The 16,262-nt window shown below is 44.3% G+C and overlaps 9 protein-coding genes across 10 annotated transcripts in view; 4 read left to right on the top strand and 5 right to left on the bottom strand.

Moving 5' to 3' along the window:
• Positions 1–2,604, bottom strand: part of LOC6568202 (protein tincar) — a 68,298-nt gene extending 65,694 nt beyond the window's left edge. The window contains exons 1-2 of the mRNA XM_043214771.1: positions 2,359–2,604; positions 394–546 (exon numbers count right to left, since the gene is read on the bottom strand). The gene's annotated coding sequence lies outside the window, so the exon portion shown is untranslated. The remainder of the gene's footprint in view (positions 1–393; positions 547–2,358) is intronic.
• Positions 2,605–2,779: 175 nt separating this feature from the next.
• Positions 2,780–4,969, top strand: LOC6568205 (chitobiosyldiphosphodolichol beta-mannosyltransferase). Its single transcript, XM_001994603.2, has 3 exons — positions 2,780–3,944; positions 4,019–4,588; positions 4,665–4,969. Exons 1-3 carry the CDS (start codon positions 3,382–3,384, stop codon positions 4,882–4,884), a joined length of 1,353 nt encoding a protein of 450 aa, XP_001994639.1. The 5' UTR covers positions 2,780–3,381; the 3' UTR covers positions 4,885–4,969.
• A 424-nt stretch (positions 4,970–5,393) lies between these two features.
• LOC6568206 lies at positions 5,394–6,182 on the bottom strand. Its single transcript, XM_001994604.3, has 2 exons — positions 5,917–6,182; positions 5,394–5,840 (listed from the first exon to the last, which is right to left on the bottom strand). Exons 1-2 carry the CDS (start codon positions 6,087–6,089, stop codon positions 5,519–5,521), a joined length of 495 nt encoding a protein of 164 aa, XP_001994640.2. The 5' UTR covers positions 6,090–6,182; the 3' UTR covers positions 5,394–5,518.
• A 322-nt stretch (positions 6,183–6,504) lies between these two features.
• LOC6568189 (arfaptin-2) lies at positions 6,505–8,703 on the top strand. 2 transcript variants are annotated; one of them, XM_001994605.2, is made up of 5 exons: positions 6,505–7,028; positions 7,091–7,610; positions 7,870–8,038; positions 8,101–8,208; positions 8,277–8,703. In XM_001994605.2, the coding sequence occupies exons 1-5, from the start codon at positions 6,800–6,802 to the stop codon at positions 8,319–8,321; spliced, it is 1,071 nt and encodes a 356-aa protein (XP_001994641.1). In that variant the 5' UTR covers positions 6,505–6,799; the 3' UTR covers positions 8,322–8,703. The 2 variants fall into 2 exon arrangements, with proteins under 2 accessions (XP_001994641.1, XP_032596509.1); XM_032740618.1 differs by having other exon boundaries at positions 6,510–7,028; positions 7,088–7,610.
• A 303-nt stretch (positions 8,704–9,006) lies between these two features.
• On the bottom strand, positions 9,007–9,587 carry LOC6568190 (DPH3 homolog). The gene is made up of 3 exons (XM_001994606.2): positions 9,408–9,587; positions 9,263–9,337; positions 9,007–9,205 (listed from the first exon to the last, which is right to left on the bottom strand). Exons 1-3 carry the CDS (start codon positions 9,513–9,515, stop codon positions 9,128–9,130), a joined length of 261 nt encoding a protein of 86 aa, XP_001994642.1. The 5' UTR covers positions 9,516–9,587; the 3' UTR covers positions 9,007–9,127.
• A 65-nt stretch (positions 9,588–9,652) lies between these two features.
• Positions 9,653–10,798, top strand: LOC6568191 (dnaJ homolog subfamily C member 17). The gene has a single exon (XM_001994607.3). The coding sequence runs from the start codon at positions 9,698–9,700 to the stop codon at positions 10,619–10,621; it is 924 nt and encodes a 307-aa protein (XP_001994643.1). The 5' UTR covers positions 9,653–9,697; the 3' UTR covers positions 10,622–10,798.
• Positions 10,799–10,951: 153 nt separating this feature from the next.
• Positions 10,952–13,380, top strand: LOC6568192 (GRIP and coiled-coil domain-containing protein 1). The gene is made up of 3 exons (XM_001994608.3): positions 10,952–11,124; positions 11,192–12,974; positions 13,034–13,380. The coding sequence occupies exons 1-3, from the start codon at positions 11,043–11,045 to the stop codon at positions 13,212–13,214; spliced, it is 2,046 nt and encodes a 681-aa protein (XP_001994644.1). The 5' UTR covers positions 10,952–11,042; the 3' UTR covers positions 13,215–13,380.
• Positions 13,381–13,402: 22 nt separating this feature from the next.
• Positions 13,403–14,919, bottom strand: LOC6568193 (protein arginine methyltransferase NDUFAF7 homolog, mitochondrial). Its single transcript, XM_001994609.2, has 2 exons — positions 14,563–14,919; positions 13,403–14,504 (listed from the first exon to the last, which is right to left on the bottom strand). Exons 1-2 carry the CDS (start codon positions 14,902–14,904, stop codon positions 13,509–13,511), a joined length of 1,338 nt encoding a protein of 445 aa, XP_001994645.1. The 5' UTR covers positions 14,905–14,919; the 3' UTR covers positions 13,403–13,508.
• Positions 14,920–15,004: 85 nt separating this feature from the next.
• Positions 15,005–16,011, bottom strand: LOC6568194 (antigen 5 like allergen Cul n 1). The gene is made up of 2 exons (XM_001994610.2): positions 15,858–16,011; positions 15,005–15,799 (listed from the first exon to the last, which is right to left on the bottom strand). Exons 1-2 carry the CDS (start codon positions 15,978–15,980, stop codon positions 15,125–15,127), a joined length of 798 nt encoding a protein of 265 aa, XP_001994646.1. The 5' UTR covers positions 15,981–16,011; the 3' UTR covers positions 15,005–15,124.
• Between the last annotated feature and the right edge of the window lie 251 nt (positions 16,012–16,262).

The following is a 16,262-nucleotide window of genomic DNA, read 5'->3' as shown; positions in this document are numbered from 1 at the left end:
ACTCAGCGTCTCCTACTCCCAAAGACAAGCAACAAGCAATATAAATAGCCATACAAGAAACTGTGCATGCACTTGTCGCTGTCCCTCTCCCGCCCTGTATCTCTCTCCCATTTTTTTTTTTCGCTCTCGTCTCTAATTATAGGCAAGCTAAATAACTATGTATGTATGTCTATGTGTGTGTACATATTTGGTATGCGAGAGGCGGAAGTTTGTTTAGGATACACAACTATTTGCCAGGCAGCTGCACACAGCGCTCGCTTTTGCTTTGCTATAAATTACCCCCATCCCTGCCCCGCGCTTAATGTCTAGACACACGCGGCACATTTCCAAATGATGCAAATGAAATTCACGCAAGTTGCAAGTTTGCAATTGCCTCGCAAGTACAACACTTACCTATCGCTCTGCTCGCAGTCGCTTGATGTAAATCCAATTAGTGCAGGGAATGTTATAAACTTATTTTTCTTATTGTTTGCTTCGTTCAGTTTTAGTGTTTTTGCTCACTTTCAGTCATATATAGCTAATCCGTTATGATATGTTCTAAGCAGGCTGTAAAGCAATTGATAAAGTGAAAAATATTAGTTAGTAAAATTTGAGGGGAATATCAGATATATTTCGCAAATAAACCTAATCAATGTTGGCCAACATTTATATTCGATCTATTTAATATTATCAGATTTCAGTCAAAGACTTAAACAGTCTTTTAAATGATTAGGTAGGTATATTTAAGAGTCAGGGTCTTTAATCGAGAGTCAGCTTGAATAGAAGATAACCTGTATTCAGCTGTTAAATACATCCGATCCGATCCAAATAACATTTTTACAGTTGATCAATAATATGCATTTAAAATTGCTATCAGAAATCGATATGAATCTATATTCTCGAAACGGTGGCAGCTAACGATAAAATTAATTAAACTTTATCTGACGCCTCCAGCTCTTTTAGTCTATATACTAAACTTATCTCTATGTACAAAATATGAAAACTGTTCTTATATTCTTTCTTTATTTGTATTCAATATTCTAGATTTGAAATTTTACTTGACTTATAACAAGCATAATGGACTCCAAAATGTGTTTTTGCTAACAGGGAACAGAACATTTCCCAGTAAATCAACATTGACTACGCTGTGAAATATACACATATTTGAGTTGACATTTTGAATCGCAACCGTTTTGTTGTCTAGACCGGCGACGATTCCAGCAAGTTTTCTATGCCAAATGTGAAACAGAGAACGTGAAGCGAACGAGAAACTTTTGCCCAACGCACTGATAAAACCGCATAGAAATCAAAAATCAACGGCATAAAGCTGCACGCGAAATCCACAATGCGAAAGCAACCACCCAACCATCCCTCCATATAACCACCCAGACAGTCCGAGCGCAGAGTTCCTGAGTCTGCTGGGAAAATCGCCTTCATTGGGGGTGGCTCTGATGCTGATGCTGACGCCGATGCTGAAGCTGACTCTCTGGGCGGCTTTTTAGCTGTTTGGCTGCGCATCGGCGTTGTCAGAGGAGGTGAAGGAGGCAGGTGGGCGCGCCTCGATGGTTGTGTCTCGTCTGAGCGATGCAAACGCTGCAGACAGTTTTCTAATGAAATAAGCAAGGTATGTTTGTGTTTGTGTTTTTATGCGTGTGTGCTTAACTAGAAATGGAAGCGATTCAAAAATTTGCAACAACAAATATCAGTAATATATATATTGATTAAAATATATTTTGAATTAAAAAATAACTCGATTTTAGAAATTTTTCAGATTTATCTATTATTCTTTTTTTAAATACACATTATATTTTTTCTTGTAACAAATAAATCCAAAAATTCCTTAAAAACTAAGTACATTTTCCAACTTTTTCTTTTTGACTTGACTGTGGTTAGCTTTCGTGTCACGAAATAAAGCAAGACACGGGCTCAACTCTAGTGTGTACTCAGTAGTAACATTGCGCGTATATCCCGTTACACGAGACACGCAGACATAGGCAAACAAACACACAAACTTGGAAAAACAAAAACCAAAAATTAAACATATACTAAGCATAATCAACTAAAACAATGCTGCATACTTTTAGTGCACTGCCATAGTCAATGGCGGCAAAATACAAATACCGAAAAGTTTACACACACACACACACACACATATATATATATACATATTCACGTACACACACAAACTGCAAATTGACATTTTTGCGGGTAGTCGGAACTGAATTTCGAAACAGCGACGGCGCCAAACTGAGGGGATGACAGAGGGTGGGTGAGGGGGGTTCAGTGGGGTTCTGACAGTTACTTTGTTGTGCCGGCAAAAAAATGCACAAAATGCCGGAATACCAAAACAAATTGCGTATTTTTGGCTTATTCACTTACCGGCAAATTTGCCGCATTGCCAGCGGCAACAACAACAATGGCCAGACGAAATTTTACCGTTAACCGTGGTTGCCGTTTGTTTTTTTTTTCTTAGCAAAGCTATCCATGCAGTTGACACTTGAGCATTTTGCTGCTGCTGCTGTAGCTGTAGCCGTAGAGGGCATTCAGTAAATAATATACCCATACACAAACACACACATTTAAACACACACGCACAACACAACCAAATGAAGCACGATCTGCCGCGACACGTCCACACACGTCAATATTTGAATTGGTTTGAACATAAGCCAAGCTGCATGACTGTTAGCGGTTAGTCGCTGTTACTTACTACAGCGTGATGTTAAGTCACTGTTATGCTCATTTGAGCTGTTAAGCATCTACTTTTTACAATACTGCTTGGCCGTCAAGTTATATGGGCACACTCCCACTGTTTCATTCTCAGTTAATATCGATATTACGTTATAAACGCTGCATATCATTGGACCCACAAATAATATTGTAAAATCCATATTGTATGATTAGCGTTTGTGTGATATGACCGATAGCCATCAACAGAATTCTCTCCGCACATTTCAGTTGCCTCTCAAAATCGTATGATAATCCATGCAACAGCTGATTTGTTATGACGCTGTTAAACTTGATTAAATAGATAAGCAGTTAGCAGATGTTAAACTCAATTCCAAACACCATTCGCTGATTTTCAATTAAACTGGACACCGTCGAGAACAATTTCTCCATATAATATTAGTGCTTAGCTAATTTTATACGATAGCAGAGTAAACCAACTGTTTTTTTCAAATATTTTGCACAATTATAACAGAAACAAGACATTGCGCACTGTTACTAACATTATGGCGACTGTTAAGATTTATGTGTGACAACAACAACAAAAACGGGCCTGATCTAAACAAATTCAATTCCCACTGCAGAAAAGCAACAAGACGAAGAAGAAGAAGAAGAAAGGGCAGAAGTGCCGGGAAGAAGGAACAAGAACAATTAACATTTATCTAGCTGGGGAATATGGTGGAGGTGCAACTGAGAAAGCGCAACGCTTGCGTCATTGTGCTGGGCGACATCGGACGCAGTCCACGTATGCAATACCATGCGCAGAGTCTGCTCGAGGACAACTACAATGTGGACATCATTGGCTACATGGAGACGCGGCCATTAGACGCTTTGGCCGTGGCGCAGCCCAAGTGCAAAATCCACGAACTACCCGCCGTGCCCGTAACGAATCTAACGCCCAAATTGAAGCTGCTGTTCAAAGCGATCTGGCAGACGTTGAGTCTGCTGATGGCACTCATCTCGATACGGCGTCCCAATTTTCTGCTCGTCCAAAATCCGCCCGGCATTCCCACGCTCATCGTGTGCTATTTGTATTGCGCAGTAACGCGCACCAAGCTCGCCATCGATTGGCACAACTACAGCTATACGGTTCTGGCGATGGGCATGGCCGGTGGCGAGCAGAGTCGCCTTATCCGGTTGACCAGACGATTGGAGCGCTACTTTGGCGCCAAGGCGCACACACATTTCTGCGTCACTCAAGCCATGAAGGAGGATTTGCAACGCAACTGGAATATTGGGTAAAAGCAACGGTATTTTTTTTTGTTACCCATCATCATCATCATTGTCGTTGGTCAATCTTCGCTTGTTACAGGCCAGTTACTGTGCTGTACGATCGTGCGCCGGCGCAATTCCATCCGATTGAGTTGGCGCAAAAGCACGATCTGTTCATGAAGCTATCGAAGGATTATGCACAATTCATGCCGCACTGCTATGCGGATCTGAAGCAGTCGGGCGTTGTCGAATCGACGGCACTCACCCAGAAACTGTCGAATGGGACTGTGCTCTTTAAGCCGCAACGGCAAGCGATAGTTGTGTCGAGCACCAGCTGGACGCCCGATGAGGATTTTGGTATACTTTTGCAGGCGCTGGAGTCATACGAGTGCATCGCATTGGCCGAGCCGCATGTATATCCCTCGCTGCTGTGCGTCATCACCGGCAAGGGGCCGCAGAAGGCGCAATACGAGGCGCAGATAGCGAAAAGGCAATGGCAAAAGGTGTCGATTGTGACGCCCTGGCTGGAGGCGGAGGATTATCCCAGCATTTTAGCCAGCGCCGATCTTGGTGTCTCCCTCCACTGGAGCACCAGCGGCCTCGATCTGCCCATGAAAGTGGTGGACATGTTTGGCAGCGGTCTCCCAGTCTGCGCATATAATTTCAAATGGTGAGCACTCAAGTTCAGTGTTCAGCTGGCTGCAAAAATTATGATCAAGTTCCTATCTAATTTGTTAATTCGTTAGTCTGGACGAGCTGGTCAAGCATGGCGAGAACGGTTTCGTTTTCAGCGATCATGTGGAGCTGTCGGAGCAGTTGCGCATCTGGTTCGAGCACTTTCCGAACAATCCCAGCATTGTCGAGACTCGATCGCGTTTCGGTCGCAGCCTGCACCAGTTCCAGGAGCTGCGCTGGCGCGAGAATTGGCAACAACGTGCTGCACCCGTATTGGAGGCATTTCTTTAGGCAGTTCTTTTTCTTTTCTCTTTCTTTTTTTTTTGATAATCTTAAATGTTTCCGAATAAAGTTTTTTGACCACTACAGAAAGGCATTTGATATGACATGATATATTCGTACAGTGATCGTTCGATTTTACTTGCACTTTCCAGATCAATATTGTGATGATAACAAATTTAAAATGTAATTACTTGTTAATTCCCTTAGGCACACAGCGATCCTTACTCATCAATTGGTCAGTCAAGATAAGATTTTGCGTAATGCAACTAAAATTCACGATCCATTAATTATAATTTCAGCATTAAATTGAGTAAAAATATATAAAAAGAAACAAGAGAGGATGTGTGCGGAAAAGTGATGTCCGCCAGTTGGAACTACCACTGTACCATATCCTAAATATAATGTAGGATTTCATAGATTTCTATTAGCAAACAATATTTATTTCTAACAGCTTTTTCTATTATAAAAATAAAGATTTGCAATTTATTTTCAAAGTTTATTTAATAAAAATGATTTATACTCCTATTATCTGATGTAAAAAATTACAATATAATATAATTTACACACAGAAGCAATTAAGAAATTTTTTTGCCGTTTATATATCATAATTTGAATATTGCTTCAGTTGCCAATTATTGTTCAGTCAGTTCTGACCCAGTGGACTCTGGCAGAGTGGACACGACCTAAAGCCATGCCGCCGGTATGCGGAAAGGCACGCTGTGTGCAGTGCATGCTCACAATTCATATATGTCATGGTATTTTTCAACATGGGTTCACAGCATATGACGCAATCGTCGCCCACCTTAGTGAGCTGGAACACAACAACATAGCAGTATGGACAAGTAGTTTGGGCCAATCTGCATGTCGAGTAGCACGCATTGCACAGTGCATGGCCGCATCGCATTATCTTCATCCCGTTAGCAGTCATTACCTCATGGCAAACAAGGCATCTATCGCCGGGATTACTGAAGTACAAATATATCATTTTTATATTCATATATATATATATACATATACACAAGAAAGAACTCTCGGACTTGCCTTCTGGGATAGCGTTGTTGGTCATCAACAGCAGGGTAGTTAGTATGATTTGGACGTCTCCTCGAATTCTGATATTGCCTTTCGTTGGATGGACGTTCGGGCATAGACCAATAAATTGCAGCCGCTGCAGCAATAATTATGCTGCCGAATGTTAAAATTAATTGTAGAGTCATGGTCTTCCACACCGCATAGACGTCTTAAAATCACCAGCACAACTATCAATATATATTATTTATTTTACTAGTGAATCGCAATTGATATCCGTCTGCTAAATGATAAGATGTGAAATCCCTTAATAGTTGTGTTTTTGATCGGACATCCGCGACACTTGGATGCCAGATTGCTCAAATTAGATAAGAGTTGCCACCTTGTTTCTGTTGTTTGGATGGGTATTCGATTAATGTGACCAGCCAAAGTACCTAGTTTAATAGAGTTAATCTATACATTGTAGGGTCTTAAATAAAAGTTAATTATGTTTACAACAATCTAAACAATATTTATAAACGATGTGGACTATTGGAAACAATGTAACACCATATGGGAATTTCCTTCCTTTTTCAATTGAAAATGTTGGTATTTTTACATAGCCAATGAATCGGTCACACCGGCTCCATTTTAATTCAATGGTTTTTTTCTGACCGAAATAAGTTAAGATTGTAATTGCAGCTGCGCTGCATTTGCAAATATCCATTACTAGTGCAAATAATAAACGAGTAACAATTTGGTAACGCTCGTGCTACCGTGTGTATGCTATCGATTCGACTGCAGTGCCGGGCAGCAAACTCCACCCCAGTCCACCTCCACCCAAGTCGAGCGATATTTGAGGTGTAATTGAACACTGATAAGATAAACACTGTTCAATAATAATTGTGAAATTAAGAATATGGCGGAACGCGAGCGCAGCATACATGAAATGCTCAAAGACACACCGTCAATGAATGACAGTTGCGGCGCTGTCCACACTGGCACCGAGGGCACCATCGGCATTGGCAGCGGAATCGGAATTGGGATGGGGATGGGAATCGGGATGAGCGGCAGCGCAAGCAGCCACAGTATTGGAACTGGTATACCGTTAAGTACGAGCAGCAGTTTGCCATTGCGAAATCATTCTGGTGAGAACTAGAACATAAGAAACAATATGCAAATAACTATTCACGTCTTTGTCTCAAAGCAGCACCAACGACACCCATGTCACCGACAAGTCCGCAGACGAGCAATGGCTTTCTAACATCAACAGATGGCAGCAGCAGCCTTATACGGACAAGTGCGTCCAAGATTGATAGCATCAAGAACTGGAGCATATCAACGTACAAATGCACGCGACAGATAATGCTAGAGAAACTGGGCAAATCGCAGCGCACCGTCGACTCGGAGCTGGAGGCGCAAATCGAACAGTTGCGCGAGACCCAACGAAAATATTTATCCATTTTGCGACTAACACGCGCCTTCAGCTCACATTTCCAGCATGTTGTTGTGTCGCAGCAGGCGCTAGCAGATGCCTTTGCTGATCTGGCGCAAAAGAATCCCGAACTGCAGAAGGAATTCATCTGCAATTCGGAGACGCAACGCAACTTGACCAAGAACGGCGAACTGCTCTTGAACGCACTGAACTTTTTCATCTCGTCTGTGAATACGCTGTGCAATAAGACCATCGACGATACCCTGCTAACAATACGACAATACGAGACGGCGAGGTGAGCCCCTTTCAATTTTAATACTCCCAATTAATAATCTGTTGGAAATGCAATTCTCGGTAAATTTGTAAATTGGTCAATAGAATTAGTCAAAAGTCAATACCCATATTCGCAATAATTTCAATAATAATTTATCAATTTTTTGGATATAAATGCAATTGAAATGACGAATTATAATTTTTTGAGCACAATTATTAAATGTTTTTTGTGCAAAAACTATCAAACTATCCATATGTAAAATGTTGCCAATCGTTTGCAGAATTGAATTCGATGCCTATCGAATGGATTTGGAGAATACTAAGCCAGAGTTAACGGATGCGGCGGCATCGCTAGAGGAGACCCAGCGCAGTTATGCCCATCATAAGGATCTGTATGAGAAGCTGCGCGGCGATGTCGCCGTGAAAATGCAATTTCTCGATGAGAATCGCGTAAGTGTTTGCATACAAAGTGTGCTTCATTTAACGCCAGCTAACGAATCATTTCAATCCAGATCAAAGTGATGCACAAACAACTCATTCTGTTGCATAATGCCATTGCTGCATACTTCTCGGGCAATGCCATGGCACTGGAGAGCACATTGAAGCAATTCAATATCAAGGTGAGTACGCCGCCTCCCAAATGCAATTGAGCAAAATACTTTAATCTCTTCTTGCATCTGCCTTGCAGTTGAAATCGCCGAATAACGTGACTGGTTCATGGCTGGAACAGTAGTGTACGTCGCCTCCACATCAGCACCCTCAAAACCAGCAAAAAAAAAAAAAGAAAAAGCAAAAGTATTACCCCCTTATATAGCATATGAACCATTTTGTCACCAACATGCCGGCACTTATGCGTATATTTCAAGTATAGCTAAGGGAGTACGCTCTCTTTAAAAGCTGCCTGACTCGAAACAATATTTAAGTCGGAATTCCTAATTTATAAGCAGAAAGTGTAAGCGAGCACAGTCCATATTACATACATATATATATCTATAATTTTTTTGTATGTAACAACGTATAAATTTCCACACGCAACTCATACTTAAAATAGTTCCTTCTGTTTCCAAATTAATCTATTAATTGTACAATGTGGTCGAAAAGCGCTTAGTGCAATATCTATTTATATACATTATTATATTATATATATATTATATCATATATATTATATTATGTATATATTATATTATATTATATGTGTTGTATTTTAAGCTTTTAAATTTTCACTATGAAATGCTTAAAATGATTACATCTAGGGCACACAGAACAAATTTCATGACATCAGCAGGCCATAAGTGCGCCTATAACACTTGCCTAACTAGCATCAAGTTTCCATTTTTGTTTTCTATATATAATCCTTTGTATATTTAAACATGTAAACCACACGAAATATAACAAAGTGAATTAAACACACTAATGAATTTTTCGCTAATGTATAGTTTAAACTAATTGTTTACTAGTCAACGTATTATTTACAATCAAAGGGAAATATACAAATAAAAACTTATTTAATTACACGTAAATCAAGATGCGAACTCAATTCTAATTCTTCTCCAGCTTCAAGTCGCTAAGCTTTTCGTTCAGCACCGCTGACTCATCGTCCTCGGCATTAAACATGTCCTACAATTGAAATAATTCAATACAAAATTCAATCTCCTACTGAAGATCTGTACTTACCGGATCGTAGATGACTTTAACAATTAATGAACAGCTCGGACAAGTGGCCACCTCTTCCCCCTCAATCAACTCCTCCTGCCAAAAAGAAACCAAATTTTATTGATAACTGCCAACTGTCTGTGATTTGATTCCGATTCTGATTTACTTTCGAAATTTGAAATCGATCGCCGCAGGGACATGGATAGTAATACATCTCCTCCTCCTCGTCATATTCGAAATCCTCAATCTCAACCTCATCGTGGTAGATGCTCATTGCTTTATTGCTCAATTTCCACGTTGTTTATCACTTTGTATTATGCATTATAACAAAAATAATAAGACACATTGCACATGTTGCGGCAGCGGCGCTGCCAACTTGTTGCAATGAACAGCTGATGCCCACTGTAAGCAAAACGTTTGTCAACTTATAAAATTGCGCCAGACATTTAGGTGAAAATGGCCAGCAACAAGAAGTATAGCGATGTGAACCTCTACGAGCTGCTCGGCGTATCCATCGAAGCCGAGCAAGCCGAAATACGCAAAGCGTATCGAAAACGCGCCCTCGACTGCCATCCCGATAAAAATCCCGACAATCCCCAGGCGGCTGAGCGCTTCCATGAACTATCTAAGGCCCTGGAAATACTCAGCGATGCGTCGGCTCGTGCCGCTTACGACAAGGTGCTGAAAGCGAAAAAGGCCGCCGAGTTGCGTACGAAGCAATTGGACAGCAAACGGCAAAAACTGAAAGAGGAACTGGAGCAGCGGGAACGAGCTGCGCTAAGCAAACTGCAAGCAGGACAACCTTACAGCAAGGTGAGTAAGAGCGATGAGGAGGTGCTGCATGAGCAAGTTGAGCGGCTGCGGCGCGAGGGCTCTAAGCTGCTCGAGGAGGAGCAGCGAGCAATGCGGGAGCATCTACAGCGCAACTATAATGAGCAACAGCAGCAGCGGCAACAAGATAATGCATCCACCTTTGACTCCGCCACGCATCGCATCAAGATAAAATGGAAGGCGGAGAAGAGCGATGCCACCAATGGCGGTTACACGCAGGATAAGCTGATGCAGTATCTTAAAAAATACGGCGAGGTGGTCGCACTGGTCATGAACGCGAAAATACGGGGTCGCGCCATGGTAGAGCTAAAGACGCGCGAAGCCTGCGACATGATCTTGGCCTATGAGAAAGGTAATTCGGCAAATCCTTTGCATTTTCAATGGGTGACGCCGCCGGCGCAAGATAAACAAACAAACGACAAACCAACGACGGCGTCGAGTGGTGCAACAACGCGGGACTATGAGGATTTGGTCATGCGTAAGATGCGCCAGGCGGCGGAGCGCAAACGTTTAATCGAACAAATGATGAAAGACGAGGGCAATGAGTAATCGATAAAAAAATACGTAAAAAATTGAGCATAAGCTAAATGTACACAGACAAGTTGGCAGCACTATCGTCAGCTGGTAGCACTTGTTGTATTTTAAGGTACATTAAATTGTCTTTGTAATGTGTAACTGGCATAGAATTAATTAAATTATATATATATACATATACTCATCTAAATTTAATTTAAAAAAAAAAGTTAAATATAAAGCAAAGATCCTAAATATATTTAATATTAAGAATATTTATTTTGAAAAGTAGGTATATGCATTCTGAAATTAAAGGGCATTTCGGAGCCGTTGCAACAGCCGCTTGCTTTGTTTGTCAATTAAATGAGTGCCAAAATGCCACGAGAGAAAAAATAAATTGCAGTGTTTAGTGTTGCAGGAAACAGTAGACTTATTGTGAATTTGGAACTAATGTGACATGGAAAAACGACAGCGCGAGCTGGAGTCGCTAGTGAGCACTCAAAAGGAGCAATTGTCGCGCTACGAGAAACGCTTGAAAGGTGACTTGTTGTGCAATAAACAAAGCATTAAATTGACGTTTGACTCACAGAAAAAATATAATTGCAGACGTGGTTACTGCGTACAAGGGTTTGCTCAAAGAGAAGGAGGCGCTCGAGACCAGTTTGGCGGCGCATGCTGAGGCCACGGCCGTCGCCAGCGATCCAGGCGCTAATCCCTGCGATGTGCCCAGTGCCAGCGCAGATGCGGCTGATGGGGGCAGCGATGATGATAGGGGACAACTGCAGACGCAAATAATAACGCTAATGAATTCGCTGGCGACGCTCTCAGCGGAAAAGTCACGTATGGAGGCCTCGTTCCAGGCGGACAAGAAGCAGTTGCGTACGCAAATTGCCCAGAAGGACCAGACCGTTCAGGAGCTGCAGGCCAAGGCTAAGGAGCAGCAATTGCGTGCCAAGCAAGACGTCGACGAGGTGAAGGCCAAGTGGATTGTGGAGCGGCAGGAGCGTGAGAAGGAGACCAACAATCAAATGATTATGCTGCGTGAACTGCAAAAACTCTACGCGGATGAGCGTCATCTTAAGGAGAACATCGAGATGCAGCTGAACAACTTCAAGACCCAGTTCGCCAGCAATGAGGGCGAGAATAGTCGACTGCGTGAGCTTCAGCTGCAGCTGAAGGAGGCGCGTGCGCAGCTAAAGCATAGCCAAGCCAAGGCAGACCAGACAACGGCTGCTGCCCAGGCGTCGGAGAACAGTGCACTGTTGCAGCAGGTGCGCCAAGAGATGCAGCAGCTCAAGGAACAACATGCTGTCGCAATCAAACAGGAACAGCGCCGTGTGCTGCGTGCCGAGGAACAGAGTCGACGACAGACGGCGTTGCACGAGGATCGTGTGGCTAATCTGGAGGCGCGCCTGGCCGAACTGAGCAGCACCGTAGGCAGCTATGATCGACTGCGTCAACAGGATCAGGATAACATACATGCGCTCAAGCAGCAGCTGCACGAACTGGAGCAGGCGCACAAGGGTAATGCGCCCGCACCGGGTTTGCTCAGCGATGCGGACATGGGCTCGTTGGTGGATGAGATTGTGCGGTTGAAGAAGCTGCTTATCAATGCCAACGCCCGCTCCTCGAATCCCATTGACCTGAGCCAAGTGCTCGGCAGCATCGGCAGTAGCCATGCAGCGAAAGCCGTCGACAGTCATGTTCAGTGCGAGCAGCAGCTTCAGAATCTACAACAACAATTGCTGGACACAAATAAGCATCAGCGTGCTCAGCTGGAGCAGAAGATCCAATTGCAGCAGACGCACATACAGACGCTGCAGGATAAGGTGCAGGTGCTTAATCGCAACATAGACGACGCCGAGCTGGAGCTAAAGCAGCAGGGCGACAAGATGCGAATGGCCCTGAAGAATGAGCGTGCCAAGTGGCAGGAGGCGAAAGCGGAGCTGGAGAATGAGACGCGCTGCAAGCTGAATGAGCTGGAACAGTTGCTGCAGAAGCAGCGGCAACGATCGCTGCAGCTGCTCGACGAGAAGGAGCAGGAGATTAAAACATTGCAAACCTCCTTCGAAGTGTTTCACAAGCCCAATGCATCGCCACTGGAGGCGACTGAATCCTTTGCCTACTCCTCTGACGCGGACAGCGTAGCGGATGTGGAGGGTGAACGCGAGGCAAAGCTTAAGGTAAAGCCGAAAAAGCTATCCCTGGGCGACAACTGTCACATGCTGCACTATGCCAATGAGCTGGCGAGGAAGGACATTGAAATAACCACGCTGCGCAAATCTAAATATGCTGCCGAGTCCACGTTGCGCAAGGCTATACAGGACAAGGTCAGCGCCCAGCAGGAGATGCACGAGAAGATTGAGTATCTCGAGGAGCAGGTGGACAGGTGAGTCGCAACTCTTCAGCTAGTCTCTCGGTTAACATTTTTCCTTTTTCGTTTCTCAGGCTGGAGCGCTGCAAGACGCGCGAAGGGGCTAATTTGGAGTACCTGAAGAACGTCATCATTAGCTTCATTGTCACCCGGGATGCGGATGACAAGCGTCACATGCTGAACGCCATCAGCGCCGTTCTGCAGTTTACCACCCTCGAGATGCAGACGATTAACGCCGCATTCCAAAGGAAGTAGTATCTTGACAGTTTTTCCATTACTGAGTAGTTCATATGTACATCAAAATAAATACTATGTTTAATATAATTTATGGGCAGTTCCCCAGGAAGGTCCTCCATAACCGAAATCTTAAAAAAGAAATCTGTCTTTATTTAGAATTAAACAAATTAACGGACAAGCTCAATTTTCAACAATAGCATTGAATGTTAGCTTTAAAATTGCGGCTTTTATTCCTATCGATTCTAATCGATAAAAACTAGATATTTTAGGTATCGAACAGGTATCCCCACATTTATAAATAATCAACTAATATTATGAAAAGCCTGCCACGGGATATTTCTTTAGGTGTTCAGCCATTACACCCGGAAACATGGCCAGAAACTTGTAGCGGCTGCCCATTTGATTGGCATCGGTCAGCATCTTGTAGCCGGAGCGTATAATATCCTGATTCTCGGGCAGTGCATTGGCCAGCAGTTGCTCCAGTCGAAGCTCGCCCTGCATTCTCGACAGAAAATCGCCTTGCTGCACTGGTCCACAACAGTGGACTTGATTGTGCGTCTCCACCACATGCTTGATGTGCCTAAAGTCCACATCGGCCGTCAGATCCGCAGTGCCCGGCGCCAGCAGCGGTTCGTGCAACGCATGCTGCTTGAAGGCACGAAATGTGTCCGTCTTGTCGCCCAAGTGACCGTAGTCCATGATGAGCGCAATGCCGCCCTGCCGCTCCAAACGATCCGCCAGCAAGCCCACATGTCGCTCCGTTTCCAGCGAGTACTCCAAGCAGCTGCGCGTCTCCTGCGGCACAGGCTTAAATAAACGCGACACTGGCGTCTGTGACTTGGGTAACACATAGCTAAAGTCAGCGTTCTTCGTCTCCGTTTCTTGTGTCCTGGGCACATCGATGAGCACCTCCAGCCACTGACCGTTGACCAGTTGCAGCTTATGCACAGGCAGCGCATCGAAGAACTCGTGCGCCAACACCAGGGAAAACCCGGGCGGCACATCTTCCAGGTGCCGATGCCAGAAGGCTTGGACGCCCGTTGCGGTGGTGCCCACTTGATAGTGTGGCAACTGCGCCTCCTCCGGCACCGTCTCATGTTTATAGCAGAAACGCTGCGCTTGCGCCTGACTCAAATACGGACTAATCTCGACCATATGCATGGTGAAATCGGCTCCCGCCTTAAACTTGGTCAGCACCTTGAGCACATCGCGCGCCAATGTGCCACGTCCCGGTCCCAGCTCGACCAGCTGAAACGGTGAAGGACTACCCAGTTTCTGCCACTCGGCCAACAGCCATATGCCCACAAGCTGGCGGTGGAATTGAACTAAAATTATCTGCGGAGATATGCAGCTCACTTTTGCTCACCTCTCCAAATATCTGTGATATCTCTGGCGATGTGATAAAATCACCTTCCCGTCCAAACACATCCCGATGCATGTAGTAGCCACTTTGCGGATTTGTGAGCACCTCCCGCATATACTCTGCCACTGTAATAGGGCCGGTGGCAAGCATTTTAGCGGTCAGCTGTTTGGTCAGGTTACCCCGGCTAATGCCATGGCCAGCAGCATCCTCTAGTGTATTTGACTGCTCCTGCTTCGGTTTCACACTGTTCGCTTTGGACACCGCTGCCACATTTAAATTGGGACGACGCACAGATTTGTAGCTGTAACTGCGTCGGCTTCCAATTCGCAACGCCTCGCGTAACATTTTCAATTTTTGTTGTAATAACATATCGATACCTCGATAGTAACAGTTATCGAAGTCTTTGCAGCGCTGCTTTCAATGAATAACGGTTCGAATTGCCAACTTGTTGAAAATCTCGTTAAATGTGCTCGCTTTTATTTAACTATATTATTTTCGAACCAATGCTTTGTATTACATATCGGTTTTGTCAATCATTCAACTTATGCATCATATCTCCCAATTCCTAAGGCAACCTCACATCGGCAATCACCTGCTCATTGTCGTAGATCTCCTTGGCATAGCACAGATTGGGATAGTCGAAAGCGGCACCATAGCGATTCCTGCAGCCAGTGGTGGCCTTCTCGCCGGGAGTGTACACAGGCTGGCCAACGAAGTTCGTGGTGGCAAAGTTGCAGGTCAGCACGAAGTGGTTGTAATAGTCACGAGAGAATCTCACAGCGGCACAGCCCAAATGGGTGTTCTTCTCGGCAACGGCAATGGTGAACTTGGCCACATTCCTGTTGGTCAACTCCTCGGGGAAGCTGGCCAGCATGTCAGGCGATGTATTAGCGCGCTCCTTGAACCAGTTCTCAATCTGCTCCTTAATTATCTCAGCATCTGTGTACTCAGACTCAGCACCACTATAACTGAAGATGGCATTATTCTGCCCGGCATAGGCGAAGCGTTCGGTACTGCGGCACTTGTCTGGCAGAGACTGGCACGTCTTCACGTTGAACAGAGCCAGATGGGTGAGCTCCTCGCACCATGTCATCTTTGCCATGCGCACTGCTCTGGGCAGACCCTCAATGCCGCCACCAGCAACATTATTTCGCAGCTCATTGAACAGACTCAGGATTAACTTCTCATGTGGCTGAATCTTTACCTCTCGCACACTCTTAGGGCACTCCTCGCTGAACTCCTGCAATGTGGTGATATTGGAAGGTGGTGCTGGAACTATTAGACTATAAGTCACTTACTCCCTTGTTGTTGCAGGCAATGTGCTTGTCCAGGCAGGTGGGCAAGGCACAGTAGTCGACACTAGCGACGAGGCCAACAAGAGCTGTGGCTAGCAGGATAAAGCTGACTACCTTAGACAACATCTTGATTTAATGTAGTGGTCGGCTGGCAACTGAAGAAAATCCGCACAAGTTGCTCATTTTATACCCAAAACGAACAAAGAACTTCAAATAGTGTGAATCAACTAACTGATGAGCAGTTAAACAGGTGTTTGGATTGGATTGCAAATCAGAAATCAGAAAACAGAACATTGCTTGATTTCTGTATAAGCATAGGAACACATGTAGACCAACAAAATGCATGTGCGTGATTCCAGTAACTTATATTGGATACAGCGTTTCCAAGTACTTGTGCTGAGTCGACTG

The sequence above is a fragment of the Drosophila grimshawi genome, unplaced genomic scaffold (genome assembly GCF_018153295.1).
Source record: "Drosophila grimshawi isolate 15287-2541.00 unplaced genomic scaffold, ASM1815329v1 contig_311, whole genome shotgun sequence".
Taxonomy (NCBI): domain Eukaryota; kingdom Metazoa; phylum Arthropoda; class Insecta; order Diptera; family Drosophilidae; genus Drosophila; species Drosophila grimshawi.
The sequence above is the reverse complement of the archived record's forward strand: the minus strand, read 5'-3'. Positions and strand labels throughout refer to the sequence as shown.